Raw genomic sequence first — 24,355 nt, forward strand, 5'->3', positions numbered from 1 at the left:
AAACAAAAAAACAAAAAAACACATAGAACAAGTAAGGAGTAATTAATCACTGGTTCATGAAAATAAAATCAGGTCTACAGGTGTTACATAATTACTTCCACCATTCTGGAGGTATATACCCCAAATATATAGTCTTACTTTGCAGGGGTATTTCACAGGTAAAAATATTTTGTAAGAAACTATGTATCTCCCACATTTTCTCCACCAAACAGGGAGGTTACTGCTACAGTGAGATTTCTGAAAGGGTGTTATAAAAAAATCATACCAGGTTCTTCCAGTCTAACTTCCTCCATTTCTGAGAGCTGGTACACTTCCATTGATATTTCCAGACTCTGGTGGGTTCAGTTAATCAAACCACTCTTCATATTTCAAAAACGTTTCGGTTTATTAGGTACTGATAAAAAAAAAAATCTCAATATTAAGTCACACAACTTCCTGTTGATAATGTTATGACAGTTACTTAATGACAAACCTGCAAACATCCACTAACATCTGCTGACAAAGCTGGCACTGAATGCTTGCTCAGACTTGAACACTTCTTTACTTCTTTTACCAGGATACGATCAGCTGCCCCCACCAACCTCCACCTCCCTGCTCAGACCAGTTCACAGAGAAGTACCAGACACTGAGCATTCTGTCCGTCATTCATTTCTGCAAAGTTCTTGTGAAGTTCGGCTGCTCTTCTAAAGGGAAATAAAAGGGGTTTGAACAAAAACATTTTTATTTTAATCACAGAGAGATAATGCACTGAAGCACTCAGGGTGTAGAAGAGACGTTTTTTCAGTTGCCAAGTCGTCGATGGATGTTCCTCTGTGGTAGAAGCAGAGTGTTTGGATGTAATGCAGCCTGTTTACAGTCAGTCTCTCAGCTCTGATCTGGTCTGTCCATGTCATCTGTGTGGAAGCTGAAGGGCTTGTCATATCCCATCAGGTGATTGTAGTCGTGTGGGACGGCGAACAGGTCCGGGTTCACCAGCAGCCCCGTGCTGTTGGCGTAGAAAGTGGTGAACATCTTGCTGACGGCAGGGATCCTGACCTGGCTCTGGTGGAACACAGTCTTTTTTTCTGTGAGGAAGATGCTGTAGGTGATGGCGGTGTAGGTGTCTCCATCTGGGTTGTGATACAGGCGGACCACATAGCCTTTGGTAATGAGGTGGAGGAGGACGGGGGTGAGGAAGGTGAAGAAGCCGATGACTCCACAGAAAGCAGCCTGCAGGGCAAAGCTCTGGACTCCCAGTCCGGTCTTCAGGAGGATTTGGGGCATGAGGACGAGGCTGGCCCCGCTGGTGCTGTAAGAGAACAGTTTTACCCCTGACAGAGGAGACAATTCAGAGAAGACGTGTTACTGTAGAATACACTGCCATCATCAGACACACATCCATGTTATCCTAGCACTGCATGCACTTCCATCAGCATCAGGTAAAGAGCTTTTTAAAAAAGCTCTGTTCTCTCCTTCTTTTCACTAAGTGCAGAGCTCCTTGTTTCATCACTCTGATGCTGAATGAAATCAAAATCATTTTATTTATGCAGCCCTAAATCATAAGTTACGTCAGGGGCACTTTCCATATGGACCAGGTCCAGACTTTGATGAGAGAAAATCACTAGATTTTTAACAAACACAGTGGATCCAGAAGAAAAGGCAAAAAGGTATTGTCTTCAGTCAGACTAACAGGAGCAGCAGTTCATGTGACTGTTTAAAACTGGTCACAATGAGTTGGGTTGTTGATGATACTAGAAGTTAAAGACAAGAACACTACAGCACAAGCTGTATAAATAAATATGCCCTCACCTTTGTTAATAAATTGTATTGTAATGAATTGTAATTTAATTACAACAGGTATCAAACAGAAAAAAAAGACAAAAAGGATCAGGGCTCGTATTCACAAAGCATCTTGAGGCTAAAAGTAGCTCCTGAATTAAACAGACAATAATGAGTGTGTCAGTTTCAACTTTAGCACTTCTAAATGTTTTTGACTGAGAGTAATTCACAAAGCCACTTAAGTCTGAGAGAAGTTATTAAGTAGTGGAGACTCACTACAAACAAATCACAGAGATAAACTGACATAACATAAATTGTACATAGTTCTTGTTGTTTTTGAAGTGTATGTATGAAAATATATAAGTGAAGATAATGAAAATGTAGTTGAAATCAGTGAAGCTGTAAACACTGTGTTTATATGAAAACCTGTTTTTCCCAGGCCTGGTGTTTTGTTTTGGATGTAATACTGATATGTTTCTTTCAAACACCAACTGAGCAAAGAGCAGCAGCTGGTCCTGTGCCCAGCTGGGTTTTCTTCTGTGATTGGGGCCTTAAATTTCTACTGGCACAGACCGGTCTCTCATCTACCAATCTCTGTGGTTACTGCAAGCAAGCTCGTCCATGACAGCTGACATCAGTCACAGCAGCAGAGTCTTAGTCTTAACTCACTTTTCCTCTGTGGTCTCAGCAGCTTTGTGACATGTATTTAGGAGGAATCTTTTAGTGTGACTTAAGAACACTCTTAGTGGTACGATTAAATACTTTGTGAATATGGGCCCAGGTGATTTTCTTTCTCAGACGAAACAATGAAAGTGACTCACCTCGAACAGCAACGCCCAGGGTGCCAGTATAAATGAGCTTCCCATCCTCAGACTGGGTCGGTGTGGAGACAGAGCGGGTGGACAGACAGTGGGACTGTGCCTAGTCAAAGAAACAGAGGAAAAACACATGATAAAAGCTGACTTTGACAGGATTTGGTATCTGTGTTCAAAATCTTGATCAAAAGTCTGCTGTGATGTCCTGTGAGGTATTCATTATCATTCTAAGTGGCCTCCTATATATGCCATCTAAAAACCAAATATACAAAGACAACCCCCCAACAAACATAAATACAGTAGTAGTTTTTGGTGACATTGTTGAGGCACAGTTTACAAAACTGAAATGCTGACGGATCATGTTTCAGGCATTCTAATCAATCTGTGTGATCCAGCGGGTATTACAGCCACAGGTTATTTAAGAGCAGCAAATTAAACCACCCTGCGACAGATGCAGATGGCACCGAAATACAACACATTTCTGTATTAATTTTATAAAGTGATGAAACAATTCCAACAAAAGCATGCAAACATTATGGCATTACTGTTCATATTAGTCCCAGGAGGACGTTTTGTTGAATTTCTGGTTATTTTGTTGTATGGCACACCTGTAATATGTACAGTTTGGACAGTTAGAGTTTTTTTACAGTCTGAAGTCAGCACTGTTCTGGTGAGATATTCCAGTAAACCTCTCCCGACACCTGCCACGCTCCTGCAGGCATCAACAGTCGATTCCAGACACAGTGATCTCAGCGGCTAATGCTAATTGAGCTAATCTAAGCTAGTTTTGTTTCCATGAGTCATGTAGACATGTCCAGTGCAGTATTAGTTTGCTGACTCACTCTGTGCCTCTACCGGGAAAGCACCGTGTTAGTTCGGGGTTAAATACCTTGTTGTTTATCTGGAGGAACGACCTTCTGATAACATGAAGCTGTTTCCCACTGATTCCTCTGAAACACGACACAGGAAGCGACGCGCCATGTCGCGCGGCTGTACTGTGAATGTAACTGAGCGACTGAGAAACAATACAGGGTCGTAATCTGCGCAGGATAGTTATAGAGAACATTATTCGGTTGTGTGTGAACCCAACTGATTCATACCAATGTCACACACGCTGGAAATACTACTGCTTCCCTGACTCTTAGTGGACCAGCTTATGTGGTCATTACCGCCACCTACCGGACAGGAGGGTGGAGCAGCTACAAGATGGTGTACTGTTCATGGTGCCTTTCCTGGCAGATTCCCCAATGTTACATTGTCTTTTCCATCATTTAGTGCTCATATTAACCCCCTTCTTTCTTCATCATACGTGTCGTAATCTATTATGTTTGACAGCTTCCAGTTTATCAGAGTGTGTGCTCAGTTGAGTGGTGTGTTTGCCCGTTGTTTGTCCTATTCACAGACAAATAATCACCATCTCCTCCTTTGGGTTCCTGCCCTGTATTCCACCAACACCTACATGTTTCTGAATACTGTAAAGCCCCAGTATTCCTGCCATGCCATAATCCTTATATACTTGTAGATCAGTTAGCTGTTTTAATGATTGTTTAGCCAGTTTCTTTTGATTCAATATCTTTTGATTGTCTGTAAATATGAATATCACTGTAATTATTTCACAGACTAATCATATTCTGTTGCCTGTTTTATTAAGTCCAGTGTTACAGTTAAAAACCAAGCAAAAAAAAAGAATGAAATGCTCACTGAATACAAGGGGGGTAATCTCCCTCACAATCCACCGACTTCCCTCTGATCCAGAGGAAGGGCAGCTCTGACAGGCTAATTAACCTGAGTTCTCCACACTGTGTTATGCTCGGCCCCTGCCGTTGCAGTGACTGGCTCTAGCTGTGATATGGAATATAGCTGTGATTGAGGAAACTGATGTGGCTGCATCAGGAGCAGCATCTCCAGTCATGCAGCAGATGGCAGTTCAGTACTACATCATTTTCTCAGCCTAGGCAAGAAGTCAAGAGAGCTGCAATCCTCCATAACAATCTACAGAACTAGTCACTGTAATGTAAGTAGAAATGATAGATAGACAGACAGACAGACAGACAGATAGATAGATCAGTACATCTTGGATATGGAGCTGAGAGATGAACCCCTCACAGAACTTAAACCACTGCCCCACAGAGATTGGATTGAAGCAAACAACCCAGGCTGCAGAGAGTGTTTCTGGCTTCCTTGTGCCAAGACTTGGGTGTTTCCGCATGAATTCCTGAAATCAACAGTGGCCTGTTCATTCTTTGAAATGCTAGCTTCTGAACTTCCATCTTTCTCATCAGAATTTCTCGCTCTGCCAGTCTTGTAGTCATCCTGTGTGGAGATGATGGTCCTCCTTCCGCCACGTTTGTGTCCCTGTATGAAACCTTTCACTCGTCTCTGAAAGTGTTTGATTGTAATAATTAAGGTAAAACCTGCAAAATGTAAAAAAATTGAAATTTCTGTACATTTATTGTTTTTGCACTTTATTGTAATGAGGATACTTTACCTTAATTTGATGTTTTTTGTTTGGCAGCCATTGCTGCCATTCATTTAACTGTTTTTTTGTTAACAAATGTTATTTGTTTGTTTCAGACTCAACTTTCTTCATATTGAGTTTGAGTCAAAAATTCAAGCTTGTATAATTAAACTTTTTTGTGTTATTTTTTTCTGGACAATGTGATCAGATTACATCTTTGTGGGAAGACACTGGAGGACCTGGAGAACAACCCATGCAGACACTGGGAGAACATGCAAACTCATGGAGACCCAGTGTCATCAACTGTTGTGTTTTTTAGAGAAACAGCCCAGCATTGTTTTGCCTTTTCAAAACTCTAAGCTATTATGTGTCACCTTCACAAAACTGGCAAAGGACCAGTATTGATAGTTTTTGTCATTTTAGATTGTGATTTTTTCTGTTGTTGGATTTTTAAAAGTTTCCAAAATGTACATTACAATCTTGTCATTTGAGAAAATTAACAATACTGCTTATGCAGGTGGTAAGGATATCAGATATCCTGGATTAAATACTTCAGTTGCAGTTCATCACTGTGCAGTCACTCAGCCCATGTTGTTTTTTTTTGTCTGTATACATCATCACCTGAAAGACACATCTCTGAAATTTCTGACACCCTTTGTCACCAAACTGAACCAAAAACAAATTCAGTTTTCCAATCTGCATCAAAGACAATGAAAGTGTTTGAGTGTCTATTTTCTTGCTCAGTGAAAACACAGTGTACACACACATACTGTACGCCATCAGGAACTTTGGAACTGCCAGGACATGAGTCAAAATCATAACACGTGCAGCTATGACTGATACATTATCACACATTATATCACATTACTAGTTGAGGTGGAGCTGATTTTATCTGCTTAAATACTTCAAAGGAAAGTTGGCAGTCATGTAGGACTGTTACAACAGAGTAAAACAAGCTGCTGTTCACTGGATGTTTAGCATATGATGCTTTTGTGAGCTACATGGCATCAAACATAAGTTGGCACCATGGAAAGCTCCAGAGGGGAGGACTCTTTCTCAGTGAATTAGGCAAAGAACTGGTAATAACTCCCATCCATCCATTGTCTATTCTGCTTATCCGTTAAGGGTCGCAGGGGGGCTGGAGCCTATCCCAGCTGTCACTGGGCGAGATGCAGGGTGCACCCTGTACAGATCACCAGACCATCACAGTGCCAACACATATAGACAAACAACCATTCACACTCACATTCACACCTATGGGAAATTTAGAGTTATCAATTAACGTGCATGTGTTTGGACTGTGGGAGGAAGCTGGAGTATCTGGAGAGAACAGAGAGAGAACAGGGAGAACATGCAAACTCCACACAGAAAAGCCCCGGGCCTGGGGGCCATGCCGCCCATAATAACTCCCATACATTTAAAAAGTGTTGTCTGTGTTATCCATTGTGTTTGCTTTTTGCCCTATCACTGATGGGTTTCACAGGTTATATCCCTGCCTGGTATGCTGCCATGCATGGTCCCTTTTGTCATACATTTAATACATCTTTTAACAGATACAGTAACACATTTGCCATTTGAATTTGAATGTTGAACTTTACATGAGGCCTCTGTGGACAAGCTGACTTCTTGTCTTTCCCTTCAGCAATAGGTTGACGTCTCATAAGTGTCACACTATTTGTTTTTGAAAAGGAGCTATGTTAATCATGATACAGTGAGTTATGTTTAAATTTTACACATATTACAACACAGAAAATCTACACCAATCAACCAACTATCAAACCAAGAGTGTGGTATAATTGACTGTATATTCAGACACAAAGATGAACATGTTCATTTTATTTTTAACTGCATTTTATTCAAATTCATCTCACCTGAGTTTCATGCTTTTTAAGTTTCATGTTTTTGTCAGTGTGAGTGGAAACCGGAGTGCAGTAACAAGTGAACATGGTTCCTCTTACAAAGTCTCTGGTTTTATGGTTTTATACGATGACACTAAAATTCTGCGTCTACAAATTTTTATAATCAATGTTTTTGATTATGTCAACTAATCGATTCAGTCCTGGTAGATAAAAGAGTGGGTGGGAAGGTGGATGGAAGGAAGGCTTCCTCCTCAAATAAAAAGGAGAAGAAAAGAAGTAGAATTAAGGAGAGGGAGGATGGAAGGGGAGAGGTAGGAAAATAAAGGATAAAAGGATAGAGGAGAAAGCTGAGAGACAGAAAGGAAGATGGAGCAAAGCAAGAATGAAATGGAGAGGTGGAGACAAAAACCAAAAAAAAGTTAAGGATAGGAATGCTGTGGAAGTAAAGGATAAAAGGTGAAGCATAGGAAGGATGGAGAAATGTAAATCTCCCACCCAAGAATGATAGGGGAAGATGGGGAAGACAGGAGGGGGTGTGTGGAGAGGTAAAGGAAAGCAACATTAAACAAATGGAGGAGGAGAGTGGCTGGAGAGGAGATGGTGAAAGATAGGAAATGTGAGAGGTGAAGAAAGGAAGTTGAGGAAGTATGTTTAGGTAAAGGAAGAAAAGAAAAGAAAAGGAATTGTAGATGGTACAGGAAAGAAAATGAAAGACAGGTGTGCTGTGGAAAAAGGTGGAGCAGTAAAGGAAGAAGATGAAGGACAGAAAGATGGAGAGATAACAGAAGGAAGAAATTTGAAGAGTTGAAGAATAAATTGAAAGGTCAGGGTGATGAAAGATGGAAAATTGGATGGGTAAAGGAAGGAGAGGAACATTTAAGGGAGATGAAGTGAGGTTAGGTCACAGAGAGAAATGAATAAGAGGAAGGGTGGATGGGAGAAGGAGGGAGATGAAGGGAAAAAAGAAAGGGTAGCAAAAAATAATATCCTACGTTCCTGTTGGAGCCAGTCAAACAAGCTGTCACTGTCTGACTTAACCTTGTCTCTGAGGCTCCACAACCTCCTTTGTTTGTCCAACTTCCCAGGATACTAAGAGAAAGTAAATGTCTTAATTCTAAAGAGAAACCTCATTGCTATCAATCCTATATGCTCATTAGCATGCAAGATAGTGGTAATACAAGAAAACCTTTCCTACATAACTAAACACGAAACTAATGATCAAGATCTCACTTTAGAACAGGGAACATATTTTGGGTTACAGAGACTTTATTTAGACTTATCTGGACACTACTAACACTTACTAACAGTTTTTATCAAGTGTTTATCAAGTGTTAATAAGGAATCACTGTTACTACTATCTTATGAGGTCCATACTGAGCAAAGCATATTAAGATCATAATTCATGTACAATGACTGCCTTACTTATTATCAATAAGCAGTATTTAGGAGGTTATTGAGGGAAAACGTTAAGTTAATGGACTAGTAGCGTAAAATATGGTCATGCAGAGTAAGTGACTTGGCTAACAGTGACTAATAAAGAGCCAATATATATGTGAATAAGCAACTAGTTAATGGTGAATAAATGTAGCCTAATATAAAGTGATACCAAAATTTCATTATATTTTGCACATACGTTCAATTATACACAGGTTTTTAAACATTTATTTGAGGTTAAAGTTATTCAGTTGTTGTTATGTTTTAACCTTTAGCCTGTATTTACTCAGTTGTTCATGTTTTCCTACTCAGTGCTTGATTGCTATTGGACAGTTACAGCAAAGTGAGATCTCCTCAACACAACTCTCTTTGGTTGAACAACAGGCCCCAAATTAACATTCCTTTGAAAATAAAATAACACCTGCATCCTAAATCATTTCCAGAAACCACAGCAGCTGCATTTGAACTAGAGCAACTACAGACAAGGCTGGACTTGTGTGTGAGTGGTCAGGTTCAGTTTCTCCTGTGTTTGTTTGACCAGTAGGAACCTATCAGCCACTGAAGCTGCAAGGTCATCAGTGAAGGCTTCTCCCGTTCAAACAAATATTTCTCAACATGTTTGTTCTCATGCTCTGTTTATACAGAGGTTATTGTGAGGGACATTTACAGCTGCATGTTCATCTGTCCCACGTGCAGCAGACAAAGGTCATTCTGAACGTGTCCCCCTTTTGATAGGAAAGTGCTATATTGACCATGACTACCTTGCATCCCACTGACACTGTGACCTTCATGACACAACAACATATTTTTAATATACCGGCTTAGATTTATCAAGATAAAGCTCTTCTACATGCATAAAGTGTCACACTGCATTAGGATCTGTCGACACTTGAGCTAGTTTGAGTCAGATGATGAAAATACAATGACTCAAACAATACAAATCAAAGTCTTTCCTTTAAAATAGACAAGAGTCATGAAGTCATGTTACTGGTCTTAATTTTAGCAGTCCTCTTTCCTCATTTGCACAGCTGCAGTGTCATAGTATCCACATAAATATATGTTTCACAGAGAAGTCATTGTCTTAGTGACTCGTATTGTCATGCTTTCACCTGCAGTAACCTCTCATTAAATTACCTCAGGTCAGGGCCTGATATGTTATCAGTATTTATGTTCTTGTTTTGTTTTTTGTTAGCAGCACAGAGGCTTCTCCAGCAAATTATAATAATGAGCTGTGGTGAACTAGGTACTGATACCATGAACCTTTAACACAGGAGGAACAAATCTGTTTTGTGTCTTTTAATTGTTCTTCAGATATGATTTTCATGATGTTAATGTAAAAGAAAGAGAGTGACAGAAAAGTTAAAGCAAAATAAATAAATAAATAAGAATAAGAAAAAATAACTAGAAATGTTCAAATGTGATGAGGTGAGACAGTCAGTAAGTCAGTGGTGTTAGTGTGTATGCATTAGTGATATAATGCTGAGTGGGAGGTTGGATGGTAAAAGGAAAAGCAAAGACCCTCTCTCTTCATCGTGGCTCGTACAGTATCAGAAAATAAAAAATGAGCTGACCTCGTCTACTTGGCATCTGCAACACAAAACACAAAGACAAGCAGCCACAAAGGTACAAGATCATCACAGATTATTGAAGAGACATCAGGTATGTCACACCTGGAAATCTTCTTCCACTGATCTGTCACTTGGCTGGTCTCAAACCTGGGCCGCTGCAGTAAAGACTAGGCCTTAACCACACAGTAATGAATAGAGTTTTCCTGGATCAGTAGACCTTGACAGGTCATCTTCCTGTGTTTGTGAGATGGCGTTGACTCCAATGCTATATGTATATACAATTCACATACTAAAGACAAATGTATGCTGTATAGTATGTCACATAGTTGACTGAAGTCTAAGGCCATGTTCCTACCAACCTGCAAGTATAGACACTCATTTGAATGAGTTTGGTCAGGTGATGTAGCAGGGGGGCCAACAGAGCAGGGTCTAGTCAGAACCTGAGTGAACATTTGCGGCAGTGTAAAAGTCATGCAGCAAGGCACTGTGACAGCCAATGGAAAATAGAAGAACCTGTCACTGATTATTTTGACCACGTTTACCTGTTAAATGTGGTGACCAGACAGACCATGATCCATTCACACAGAGCTTGTTCTAACATCCAACAGCTCAGTTTGGCTCCTTGCCTCATCTAAGTGACAGCAGACTACAGTTTAGCCAATCATACCATCTGACTACTGACTGCTCCTTTTTCATGTTGTCATGGACTAGAGTGGAGCTGGCGATGAATAACACTGTGGTAATAGATTAGCATGTCCCGTGAGTGCTGTACTGCTTATAGTGGTAAACAGGAAGAAGCTGGATAAAGTCTGAGCTAAAAGTTCTGCGGCACGTCCACTTCATATTGATAGAACAAATATTAGACCTAATTCCGTTCTTCATTTCCTAAAAACAAACAAAAAACTGAATTCTATAACACAGACTTGTCGCAGGGCTGTTGTAGGGTGTGTAGGTTTTAGCAGCTCAGCGTTCTTCAGTATTAACACCACAATACTGGGAGAAGAAACAAAGAGAAACCATACACACATGCACACACACACACACACACGTCTGTACAGCTGAAACTGTGTGTTTGTTATCAGGAACACGCGTCACCAGAGTCTGACTCATTTATTCACTTTGGCTCATTACTCTGCATCCTTGCCATCCGCTGTGGAGTCAGCTGTTTGTGTCTGGACTGCAGAGGTTACTGTTGGCTAATGGGGTTACTGAAGGTTACATGAGCTGACCACAGTCCAGCTCTAATGGCCAGGTACTTCCTAAATATTCGATTAGCTCTCATGTTAACCGGCAATAAACTGGGAAATAGTTTATAAACTTGATTATGTTGAGAAAATGTGTTTAACCCTCTACACTAATAATCATCTGCCTGCAGAATGAAGAGCAGGTCAATCAACACTGACCGCCACATATTGTTTTTCCTTCCTTTTTTTCTTTTTTTTTAAACTATTTTTTTATTGGCTCGTCCTGAGGACACGCAAAAAATCTAGACCAGAGGAAGCAGAACACAGTTCCTACACGCTCAGCAGTCTGATCTGTGGGATTAGTTACCCAATTCATTTATTTGGAATATTTCTAGGCTTCAACCAGTGCTGCTGTGGCAGCTGAAACAGAAGAATAACAACATTTAAAACCAGTTAAAGTTAATATTTCCTGCCAATCAGGACTGCATTCTGTAATTTTGTTTATTGAATTACAGATTCTAACCCATACCTCCAGTGACCTGCCTCCTTGGTGGAGGTCTGACAGCATTTCTCAGTTAGGTATCATGGATTTCCCATGTTTTTAGGCGTCTGCTCATACTGACATATGCAAAAGAATATTAATTTTCTAAGAAAAATAAATAATAAAAAAACAACTAATTTTTTTTTTTTTGGGGGGGGAATCAACATACATGCTAACTTATAGTATCAACTTTAAAGCTGTTTTTGGCCCACACTAAATCTAATGGGAAATATTTGGCTCTTAAAAAGATAAATGCTCCACTATGTTCACCAGCTGGTCTCTGTTTGGTGTAGAGCAGGTAGATGACAGTGTTTTTTTTAGAGGTTTTTGTCTGAAAACAGCTGCTGCTGTGGGCGACAGAGAATCAAAGAGCTGAAAGCTCTGTAAAGCTGAGGGCAGCTGTAAATTCAGCTGTAGGTTCATCACTAGTGATGCCTCTCACATTGTCCAATTGTTATCACATTGTGATTTGATAGATTGTTATTTCAAATTATCAACTGTAGCTACTCAAGTATAATAAAATGATAAATAATATTTTAGTGATATTATTGGATGGAATTCAGGGATCAAATGGTATATATGTTTAAAAATATAATATATAGATGGCTTGGCCTTACAATTTGACATATTATCAGTGAAACAATTTGACAATACAAAAATATTTTGGTAAAGATAAGTGCCCTGACAGTGATGGACCCACATTTGCGGCCTTAACAGCATGAGTAGAAAAGATTTCCTCGTCTGTATTTGAGTCTGGAAGCAGGAGGAACTCTGAGCTCATCTGTAGAAAGTAAACTGTTTTATTCACAGTAAATGTTATACCCTCTGTATGTAACAGGAGTAGGAATAGAAAATGAGACTATTATTATTGTCATATTCACACACTGCATAACTGAACAAAGAAAACTGCAATCAGAATGTTTGACAAAATATTCTCAACTCAAGGTCCACTAACCTGGATTTTCAGAGCTGTCGACTGTACAACATCTCATTGTTATGTTTCCTGTGATATGTGGTATGTTCATACAGTTTTAAATAATTGAACACAGTAACTGTCCTCCTGGCGAAAACTGCTGTCAGAAAAAAAGAAGAAATAAGTGTTATATTGTATCAATACACTGAAAACAAGTGAGTCACATGATGTTAAAACAAATTCCTGTCTCCCATTGTAAAGTTTTACATGGACACTCCTCTCATAATTACTACAGCCATTCACTGAAAAGACTGCTGCCCTACACGACTCTTAGATGTTGCTTCATGCTCCAGACCCTCTCTCAGTCTCCAGTGCTCCGTTCCTCCTTTGGATTCTCCACCTCGGACTCAAAGCCTTCTATCCAGCCTCCTCATCCCTCATCTCCCCTGAGCCATTTCCCATTTGCACTCTACCACAGGATCTCCTGTTTCAGCTGAGTCTGTCCAATTCATATTGTGACCAATAGTAAATCAAGAAAATGTGGTAATTTTTCTTTGTCCTTGGGGTATCTCCTCAAAGAGTTGGAGCAGAGAGAGATCAAAGCTGGTGTGACGGTTGGTTTCATTGATAAACTAATGTCACCAGACTCAAGTCAGTGTACCAGTGCATACTGTAATTGGTGGAGTTCAGGAGTTCAGGCAACCATATGTGATGTCGCCCACTCTGTCACTGTGAAACTTCAGTCTCCTGCACCCATCATGATATTATTCTCTTTTCATGTTCTTTCTCCATTTGTCTAAACATCTTATATGATCTTAGTGCCTTTTGTAGCTTTGTGTCGTTGAAAAGTAACAACTGGTCAGGTGTGTTCTGCCTTACCGGTCACCACACCCAGCTCTGTGTAATAGAGCATTGCACAATCCATTGTGAACATTGCACTGAGCAACATGTGAACAGAGCTGCAGTGTAGGCAGGATTTTAAATGTAAATAACTTCATTTCCCAAAGATGTACATCACATAACATCACCTGTATACATTTAACCACTGGTTCTCTGTGATGCCCTAGAGGGAGAAAAAATGTCATGGCCCTCAGCCACTGTAAGCCCAATTAATTTCCTAACTACTGTAGAAATTAGTGAACAAAAAACGCAACACTAATGATTATATAATCAGAATTACATGATGATTATAGAAGAAACTTTATCTGAACTGTTTGCAACTGCAGTACAACTGCAGTTTGTACCAGAGACATGAATTCCCATGAGACAGACAATGGTTTATTGAAATTTATGTCTGTGTAGGTTCTCAGTCGTCGAGGTCATGGTAGTATTGATGTAGCTGAAGGCAACTGGACTGCTCTTAGGTGTCCTGAAGATGTTTCATCTCTCATCCGAGAGGCTTCCTCAGTTCTAAATACTGGTTTGGGGAGTCCCAGGTATTTAACCTCCTGGAGGTGATCCTGTGAGTTGTTGACCCACCCTGACATCATGTGAGTCATTATGGTCACATGGTTCAAGGTCTGAATGGGGGTTAAATTGCCTGGATAAGGATCTCACGGACTGCGTTGTAGGTGGCTGATAGCTCTGTTTGAAGATGGACATTCCAGATGGACAAAGATGGCCTCTTTTACTCCTCTCTCAAACCATCTGTCCTCTCCATCCAAAATGTGGACATCATTGTCCGCGAAGGAATATCCCTTCTCCTATAGATGTAGATTAATTAGCTGAGTCTTGTCCTAATGAGCTGGCTCTCCTGTGTTGCGCCATGCACTTGTGGAGTGGTTGTTTGACTTCATTCACCTGTGTACAGGTTTGAGCACTCCTCACTGTATTGCACAGCACGTACAAGGTTACTCAACTTCAACTTGGGTGTCTTGACCTTGGGATGAACCAGTTTTTTCCCTAAGGGTGTTGCCAGGTCGGAAGTGCCTTTCTCCAAACACAACATCCAAGTGCACTTTAATTTAATTTAATTGTGATTTAATTCCCCTCATCAATCTACACTCACTACATCTAAAGCAGATGAAGTATTCAGACTCTTTACTGTGACACTTCAAAATTTTGCTTAGGTTCCTCCCATTTCTCTGGATCATATTTGAGATGTTTCTACACCTTGACTGGAGTCCAGCTGTGATAAATTCAATGGAAATACACACACCTGTCTATATAAGGTCTGACAGCTGACAATGAATATCAGAAACTAAGACAAGAAGAAGAAGGAACTGTCTGCTGAGCTCAGAGACAGGACCGTGTCAAGGCACAGATCTGGAGAAGGCTACAAAAAAGCACTGAAGGTTTCAAGGAGCACAGTGCGCTCCATAATTCTTACACAGATGAAGTGTATAACAATTAGGACTCTTCCTAGAACTGACTGTGTGTATACATATACATTTCTGTTGTGGATCTATGAGAGCTAATGAGTGTTAAAATTCTTGGAAGAGTAAATCTATTTCTGTTGTATTTGTTGAGACATCAGAACACAGCACACAGACAGGTGTACAAATATATTGATTTATTTTCAGTTTGCACATGGTCCTCTCGCTCTGTGTTTTGGCTTTGTTGCCGCAGTAAGTCTTACATCAATGATACAGAGAGAATGGATGTCATATAAAGGTTAGCACTGGCCAACAGTCAGACACGTCCTCAGTGACATCAGTGTCTGAGAGTGAGACAGCCAGAGAGAGCAAACTCCAAGGCTGATGAGAACTCTATCTTCTACCACACGCTGAAGGTGAAGTCAGTAAATGAAACTGATCAGAGTAATGCATTCATTGATTAAAAAACAGTTTGATCAAAATGCCCTTGGCAATTTCTCTTCACAGAATAAATGAGTTCATGTGGAAATAATAAAACAAGTGATGATAGAAAAGAATGGAACTTGATTTTTATATATGCTATGTAATAAATACACTGATAAAAAAAACAACACTGCAGAATTTTAGTGACGATTAATGCTAACACTTTACACACATTAACATCATAGTATTTCAGAAGTGCAGAAACGTGAACTTACATTAGCTCTAGAGCTTAAAGGAGCATACCACTGTCTCTGCAAGTCATTGATACTTTTACATTACTGACAACTTTTTCCCAGAACAGTTAAACACAGTAAGACTGTTTTTATATCTTATTTGTTTAGTCTTTTTAGTCTCTTTGTGTAGCACTCATGTAATGATAATTGCAGATTGATTTACAGAGGCTAAACTGCATTACCACGATACAGTAGAGTAGCATAGTAAGATCTATTAAAACTTTTGACTGTGAGATAGAAAATTCTACATCTTGTCTTGAAAATCAGTTGGCAGTAATGTAACTCTACAAGAGTTTTAGTAAATAAACTAAATGTGCAAATATACTTGTGTGGTAAGTAATATGAATTTATAATGTCTCCAGTTCTGTCATTTCACAGGCACTTTTTATCTGTCTGCCAGCCCCAGTCCAACAGAGACAGCAGCTGGCACAGCTCTACTTGATACACTGAAGGTTTAAATGTGCAGAATACATGTTCTTCAGCAGCAAATTAAATCAACAAAAAATAGAATTCAGTCTATTTACATATGAAGCAAAGTATCTTCATTAACACTGATAAATATATACTATGTACAATATATACTTAAGTCACTCTGCCAGACAGAGGCAGAGCCTAGTGGGTCGATTTCAGCTTGTACCTAAAGTCCACATCGTAGGTAGGCTGGAGGATTCCCAGCCCAGCACGGGACTGATCAAGAGGTGGGACTTTGATAGCAGGGTCTAATAGTTCCATGTCAAAGTAGGACAGCACCAGAGAGAGGAACTGCTTGATCTCATACACAGCAAAAAATCTGCCAGGGCATTTGGTGACCCCGGAGCCAAAGGGCATGTAGTAATAACGCAGCCGCCGTCCGCTGCGGTAAAAAGTGGTTTTCTCCTGACCCTTCTCATCCAGGAAACGGTCAAACTTGTACTCCTGCAGGGTGCAGAGGAGAGAGGGGGGTGAGTTTTCAGTAGAGAAACATAAATTAATAGCGATTTCCTGAAGAAGACAGTAATCATTAAAAAGGAGTCTTACATAGGGATCCTCATAGATTTCTGGATCGTAGTGCAGCATGGGAGGATATAGGGCAATGACATCATCTTTCCTGATGCGGTAAGCTTCTTGGTTGTCGAGGTGAAGCAGGAAGTCTTCTTTGGCAACACGCACATTCATAGATGCACTGGAAAGACGCATAGCTTCCTTTATGATGCTGTCTGTAGACAGAGAGCAGACAGAAAGGGATAAGATAACAGAATTAATAACATGTCTTCATTTAAATGGACAACACACACACACACATTCTGTACACAGACCTCAGTGGTTTGTTGTGTGCCATGTAGGTAGCACCAGACCTGAATTTAGCAGTAGCAATTGTTGTATAAGTAACTTCTATTTTCTAATTATCCATGGAAATTGAAATGGATAGAAATCTTACCCATAACAGGCATGTTGTCCAGCTGTTCCCTGGTAAGGGTCAGTGTGGGGTCACTGGGGTCAACCCTCAGACCTGCATCCTCCAGAACTTTCTGCACTTCTTCGCGTGCTGCTTTCATAGCATCTGGACTCCTGAGCACAGACACATAAGCCTGTTAGTCACATTAACTGTCACTATTAGGGATGCACTATTTTCTGCTGACATTATAGAACTTATTTTCATCTCAGTTTATGCAGAAAAAGATATTTCCATTTCATTGCAGTAGTGCCACAATGACTGTACTCTGTAAAAAAACAACCCTATACATTGTCTGTGCAAACAGCTTAAAGACCCATAATTTTATTGTTAAGTGACCTCTGGTGACTGTAGACTTCTTTTCACTTTGCTATTATGGGTTAACAAGTGTAGATTGATGGGCAAAAATATATATTTTATCCATTTAAGATTAAATCTACAACACAATAAAGTGTGCAGAGAATGAGCAGATCTGAATACTTTCTGAAGCCACTGTACATCAGATGAACAATGCAGGATTTGTAGCCTCTGAGATGTTTAAATACCATGATGCAATACAATTTTCTACCTGAACTATCTCATCTATCTTAACTACATGGGGGTATCCCTGCAATATCCACAATCAGCTGTCTGGAAACTGATAAATCTGCAGTAACATAATGCAACATCTCTGGCTGTACAGTGCATAGGGTAAAGGATGAGTGAAAAGACAAATAACAAATGCAGTTTACAAAGTGTGATGTTTCACAGTAATAAAATAAACCTTTTTTTTTTCTTCAGCTCTTGGTCCACGTGTCAGTGAAGCCTGTGAGCTCAGTTATTTTGGGTGGCCTGATAGATACAGTTGTTACCTACTTCTCAGGCTAAATTTCAATCTAATTTAGAAATGCAGCCCCTGAAGAGCTTACATGTCACAGTTTGCCAAATCAAGTTATACTCTATCTAGAAATCATTTGGTTTAAAACAAAAACACACTACTGTGTGTTACACTGCTCTGCTGAGTTGACCAACCAGTTAGTCTGGTTAAATGTAGGTTAAATAGATGTGTGTAAAAGCTATCTGCAAAACAAAAAGCTGTGTTTTCATAGTAACGATGAATCACCTGACAATTAAAAGAGGACAACAGTGCAATCAATCTGTGATTTGGTAAGAGCTGTTAGAGATGCCAAATATTTCTCCTCTCTCTTGCGTCACTCATCACTGCACTGGAACTGTTAAGCTCTCCCACAAGGTAAAAAATGCCTTTTGGCACTAAACTTATTAATATGTATATCTGTGTGTGTGTGTGTATGGATGTTTGTGCACACATAATATTTGTGTATGTATGTAAATAAATCCTGTTGTGTCATCCTGTTATATTTAAACATAATATTTAAGCTATTCTGTATTTTAAAACCCTGCTATAACTGTTTCTCTGCTTTTTCACTATTTTATTTTATTCCTCTGTTATCAAGTCTTACGTGAAAATCAGATCCTGATCTCAATGTGACCTCCTGATCAAATAAAGTATGCATATGTATATATGTTAACTTGTTTTGCCTTTAGTTTGGCATCTCACAATCTGCCAGCCATTGTGGCTGCCTGCTATTTCACAGTCCATACAGCATGGAGAAAGAGACTTATCAGCATACCTGATCATATAAAAGAGACTCCAGAAGGTTGCAGGCAGAGTGTTAGCCTGTGAAGCCCAAAGCAGAGCGACGTGAGTTCTTGCCTTGCTCACGTCATTGAAGGTAGATAAGGAATCATTCAAGATCATCCTCATGGAGATCAGATCAGACACGTTCTCCCTCTTGGACAACTTTTCAGCATGCATGGTCTTTGCCAGGTTCTAGACAGTACAGAAAGAAATTCATATACATGAGTTTGTTTTATCTAAAAATGGTTAGAAATGGCAGCACAGAGGCGTTGTAATGGTCTTCTTTGATAGTTGTAGGAAAAGCCCACTAACCTCTCTGGCACTGTAAGCACTCTTGAAGACATGGATGGGCAGACCAGCCACCAGCGCTGGGAAGATCTTGTCAAACTCTTTGAAGTTCTCCAAAGCGTTGAGTACCAAGGCTTTCTGTGCTGCCTGCCTTGCCTGACACTTATCTTCACCAAGCTCTTTACCAAAAAGCGTCAGGTAGCCAGACTCAAACATGACCTGGAGGACAACAGGACAGGCAGAAACCTGTTAGAACTTTTGGGAACACCAATTTCAAGTCCAGATGTAGGGAATGTAAGCAACAAACAGCAACATGAGTATACAGTTTCCAAACTTAAGTATTTAGAGTTGCAGCCATGACAATAGACTTTGTTGGACAAAATTTAATAGTTAATTTTGTGAGCCAGACTTGTCCAGACTGTCCACTATCCTTTGCATAGCCACCTCTATTTCAATAACTATATCTTCCAGTTTCTTCAGTTCTCTTATATGCCTCTCATCTAAAGTCCACGTGTCCATGTTACTGACCTTGTAGCAGAAAGCAAAGATGCCATCCACTTCCCATTGGTCCTTGCTAGGGCTGAGTGTGTCTGACCTCAGCATGACATCCTGGAGATGAGCCATCATGGTCTCTATCAGGGAGGGTAGAGCCTCACCCTGCAGGGTCTTCAGAAAGGTTTGGTGGAGGTTCTCTGTGGTGTGGCCATGGCGAGGGTCAAAGCTGTCATGGCCGAATGCCTGGTGAAAGCAGGAAGAAGAGGTTTAAGATGACTGACAGACTCACTGGTAGCATGAAACACAGAGGAGGAAAAATATTCTGAAGAACCATGGCTTAAATAATAAGATGATCAAAACGCATAAATTTACCTTGACAGATGTAGCAAAATGGAACTTCCTCCAATCCAAGTGCCTCCCCTGTCTGATGACTGAGTGGTAGGAGAAGGGGTCACACAGGAAGTGAATGTACTGGCCTGCAATCTTGCAGGTGAAAATATGGCCATACTTCTTCTGTCGGCTGTGGAGGAACTGGAGAGGGTTGGCCCCAAATTGTAAAGCGCAGCCCAGGTACGGGATAAGGCCATTTTCAACTGTAGGCTCACCAGGTTGTCTATTGGCATCAACAAGAAGAAAACAGCAGACAATACTCAGCACAAAGCCAAAACAACTGACACTGATGAAGGGTCAAAGTAATTTCTATATTGGGGCTCAGTTGTTTGTCTGGATACAAAAGATTATGTGGATTGTATTCATTCAAACTAATAATCCCTGACATTTCTTATAGGAGATAATCCTTATTTTGCTACTTGTTGTTGTTGACCGATAAGCAGTAATAGGATTCAACCTTCAGCCAGCTGATCATTTTTGAAGAGCTTTCCAAGGCAAAGAAGAATTGTCTGAATTCACAAAATCTCTGCTTCAGGTAATATGGTAATGGTAATACTTGATTTGCACTGAACAGCAGCCCCACTGACCAATTCATTTTAATGAATGAATTTAAAAAGTGAGACTGGGTCATCCTGGTGACCTCCTGATTTTTTTCTGTTTGGGCATTGTATTATCACCATTATTGGATAGTGGCTAAGAGGTTTCATGGGATGAGGGGAGGAAGGACTGGGGTATGACGAGCAACAAAGGTCCACAGGTGGATGCAAACCAGGGACATTGTGGTTCAACAGATGAAGGCTGCTAATGCCTGTATTCGTTAAAACTCATTCAGCCCTTGTCAACAGCCCAATTTCTCTGAAGTTGAACAAATGCCCTCCCAACAACCACAACATTTCCAAAACATTACAAACCAGTTGCCAGGGTTGCTGTGGTTGAATGGCAACCTTATTGTCAATATGGCACATTTAAACAAACAAACTCTTTATAACACATATCTGTATATTAACTACTTTTCTCAGATTTTGCCAAAGTATCATCATTGTTACAAAAAGCACCTACTCAGCTGCATCTTCATTCTGAGTACACATGGCCAGTGACTACACAGGACAGGGTTTAACAACAACAGCTAAGCACTGACAGCACATCGGTGACAATGTTTGTGAATCAACAGCATACCAAACAAATTCCATCATCTCTAAAAAAGCTTTTGTTTGATTAGTGCTCACTGCATGCATGCTTCTGTCAGTCACAGTGGTGTGGTTACATAATTGGTTACATGAATCACACACTGTGCTGTTGCTTGCCTGAAAAAAAAAAAGTGTAGTTCAGGAGAGTGTTAGCGTTATTAATGTTTGATGTTCACACTGGATAAATAAAATACAGGAGCTTAAACATAACAAAACAGAAAAACAGAAATGTCTGATACACTGCATCCTACATATCCCATGTCCAGTCTTACCTGCGTCGTATCCCCACAGCGAGCCACAGAAGACAGCACAATCCAACCACTACTGCCCAGATTAGAGCAACGCTTAGTATCATGATGATGATGTTGTTGATGATGATGACCAGAAGATCCAGTACAGCAGGATGCTCAGTAATAACTACTAATGTTCACACAGATTTTCACTGACAGGAACTGTGATTTGCTGCTTACTTGATTAAAGTTAGCAGTCCTGGAGAATATATGTTAAAGATGTCTCCTGTTCCTGGAGTTTTCCAACCCAGAGACAATGAATGCAAAGTGACACTGCCTGCCACTCCAAATTTTGTGTCAGTGAGCAGTGTCAGTTCAATCTAGTGTGATGACAGGCAGCATGTGGGAGGTTTTTATACTTGCTTTGGCCCTTAGGGAGGGCCCAGAGGCGGCAGTATTTTTCATGGTTTGTTGAGCAACAGAATGAACATTATCATTTGCAGTGATGTTCTTTGAGATAACCCTATAATGTATTTTGCTTAAAGGATTTTCTGCATGTTCTGGTGGTGATTAATGTTCAAAACCCGGAACTAAGATTGTGAGATCTGATTGCTTCTTAGTATATTTCTCAGAGGAAAAAATCTGATTGTTGCACATCAACAAGTTTCTGCATGAATAGTCTTTTTTAAGTGTGACAGTAAGATTTATCTTGATTCCAGATCTCATTTTGATGTCATTTTTTGTAGAAAGCGAAAGTAAAAGTGTAACACATGTCATTTCACCTGAAATTCACTGAATATGTATAATGATCTGTGCCTGTTATCACACTGAGATTTCTCTAGGAAAGAGGATTCTGTGCAAGCACTCTTTCTCTCGCTCTCTCTCTCTCTGTATGCGTGTGAGAGGGAGATGGCCTTGACTAGAGTCCAGGTCTCTGCCGTGAATGAGTGTGTGTGTGTGTGTGTGTGTGTGTGTGTATGCAGGCAGCAGAAGGAATGAATATTTCTGTACGTGGTAAGTATGACCTGCTAAGACTTATCATCGTAAAGGTGTGAAGGTGTAGATAAAGCTAGTACAGTAAGACAGATGATCCATGTGTGTGTAAAAACTCATTTGGATCAGTTCTGATGGGTTAAAGTTACTGTCTGCCCTCCTCTGACAATTTCCAGCTCACTAAAACTCACTAAAACAGAAGTGTCTGATATCATGCTGTGGGTGGCAATCAGTGCATCTGGTTGATTGTGACACTTTATTCAGTGATGAGGCAACATATTATTTACCCATGAAAGTCAGTATTTATTACAAATGGGTGTGTTTTGCTTAAATGAAACAGTATCCTGTCTATCATGTTTATTTTTTGCTGTGGACGGTGTACACCAATACATCTATTCATTCAGAACACTTGACACATTTTGTGTAGTGAAGACTTGATAATTCAATAGGGAACAACTGCTGCTTTCATTATTGACAGCTGGCTGTCTGTCTGAATGCAGTTGCCTGCCTTCAACACATTTTAATTCTATTTAAAGAAATACCGTCTCGTCTGGATATCTGGCTGGATTATTATTTGATTAAGGTGATTGCAGGGATTGAGAGAGAGAGAGAGAAAGAGAGAGAAATTGATTGCTGGGTGAACTAGATTGACTTTTAGAGAGCTGAAAAATTCATAAGCTTGTCTCAACAGAAACAGTCTGTGCTCTCCAGGCAATATACAGACAATCAAGTCAGGCAGGAATTTTCAGCTCTACCTCCATTCTTGCCTACATTGTTGTCTGGGTTCTCCACTAACATGAAGGAGTGTGTAGAAACACTGCACTGCAGTTCCTGCAGTCTCAGTATGAAATTACACAGCGACTGCACCTGCATTTTAAACCACTGATACAGATACTCTAATGTTGCCTGTAGTAATCATCCAGCCATCATCTGCTGCTGAGCAAACGTCGTACTGTGATGCATGTGAAGAAGCCAAGGAAATCACAACATGTCCTGCTGTGATTCACCCAGACCTCACACATGATAATAGCCTAAATGTTGTCTTTACTTTTGCAGAAAGGGAAACATTTTCTAAGTTGTTAAGAAAATATATGTTTTTCCAGTTGTAAAAGTGGGCTGGCCCAGACCTGTGAGGCCTACCCACAATGCCCTGCCTGACCCTGATAATAAACAATGATTCTTCTTCTCTTCTTCTCAAAGGATCAAATTACATGAAGGAGTGTGTAGAAACACTGCACTGCAGTTTGATGAGCAATAATGAATCATCCACCTGCCTGAAAGCTTTTGGACCAACAATTTTTTGGAGCCTGTCAAAAAACTGGCACCTGCACCAGACTTGCACCAGTTCTAGATTTGGCACCGCCTATGCATCAGTGGAATATGTGTCTGAGCCTACAGCCTGACACAGCCTATAGTATGGCTGCAGAGATCCTTTGACTAAAATACTAAAGTCACGATAGTAGCTTGTGTAGTTGTAACTGGACCTACCTGTGTGTAAATGGTAAATGGACTGTACTTACATAGTCTTTTCAATCACTCAAAGTGCTTTACACTACAGATCACATTCACCATTCACACATTCATACAGCACATGTTCTATATATATATATATATATATAATATATATATATATATATATATAATGTGCTCTCCAAACACATTCACACACACCGATGTGACACACACATCGGAGGCAATTTGGGGTTCAGTATCTTGCCCAAGGATACTTCAGCATGCAGACTGGAGGAGAATCGAACCACCGACCTCCTGACTGGTGTGCGACTGCTCTACCTCCTGAGCCACAGCCGTGTGTGCATTCTCCAAGTTATAAAAAGCTGCTAATGTTTACCATGGTCACCTTCTTAGTTTAGCATGTTAGCATACTAACATTTGCTAATTAGAAGTGAGCATGATAACTATATAGTAATGTACAGAGGATGTGTGTATAGGAAATTGCTGTGGAGAGATTTTGGTTTGGACCAGTGGTAGAGCCACTGATCACTAACCATCCCCAGAGCCAGGCTAGCATCATGGAAAACAAGCAGAGTGTCTGACAAAGCAACAGCCAGTCACAGTAACTGTGCTTGTTCTGCCCCGTTTCTCTTGACTAATAATGAATAATGAAAAAAATTAAACAGAC

At 40.2% G+C, this 24,355-nt stretch overlaps 2 protein-coding genes across 2 annotated transcripts; both read right to left on the reverse strand.

Moving 5' to 3' along the window:
• Positions 1-360: 360 nt before the first annotated feature.
• On the reverse strand, positions 361-3,723 carry tmem70 (transmembrane protein 70). The gene is made up of 3 exons (XM_018695904.2): positions 3,463-3,723; positions 2,580-2,679; positions 361-1,310 (listed from the first exon to the last, which is right to left on the reverse strand). Exons 1-3 carry the CDS (start codon positions 3,637-3,639, stop codon positions 865-867), a joined length of 723 nt encoding a protein of 240 aa, XP_018551420.1. The 5' UTR covers positions 3,640-3,723; the 3' UTR covers positions 361-864.
• Positions 3,724-15,027: 11,304 nt separating this feature from the next.
• On the reverse strand, positions 15,028-21,603 carry LOC108896681 (cytochrome P450 7A1). The gene is made up of 8 exons (XM_018695907.2): positions 21,265-21,603; positions 19,788-20,028; positions 19,449-19,658; positions 18,945-19,139; positions 18,625-18,824; positions 16,979-17,109; positions 16,579-16,757; positions 15,028-16,476 (listed from the first exon to the last, which is right to left on the reverse strand). The coding sequence occupies exons 1-8, from the start codon at positions 21,345-21,347 to the stop codon at positions 16,174-16,176; spliced, it is 1,542 nt and encodes a 513-aa protein (XP_018551423.1). The 5' UTR covers positions 21,348-21,603; the 3' UTR covers positions 15,028-16,173.
• Between the last annotated feature and the right edge of the window lie 2,752 nt (positions 21,604-24,355).

The sequence above is a fragment of the Lates calcarifer genome, linkage group LG4, assembly GCF_001640805.2.
Source record: "Lates calcarifer isolate ASB-BC8 linkage group LG4, TLL_Latcal_v3, whole genome shotgun sequence".
NCBI classification, from domain to species: domain Eukaryota; kingdom Metazoa; phylum Chordata; class Actinopteri; family Centropomidae; genus Lates; species Lates calcarifer.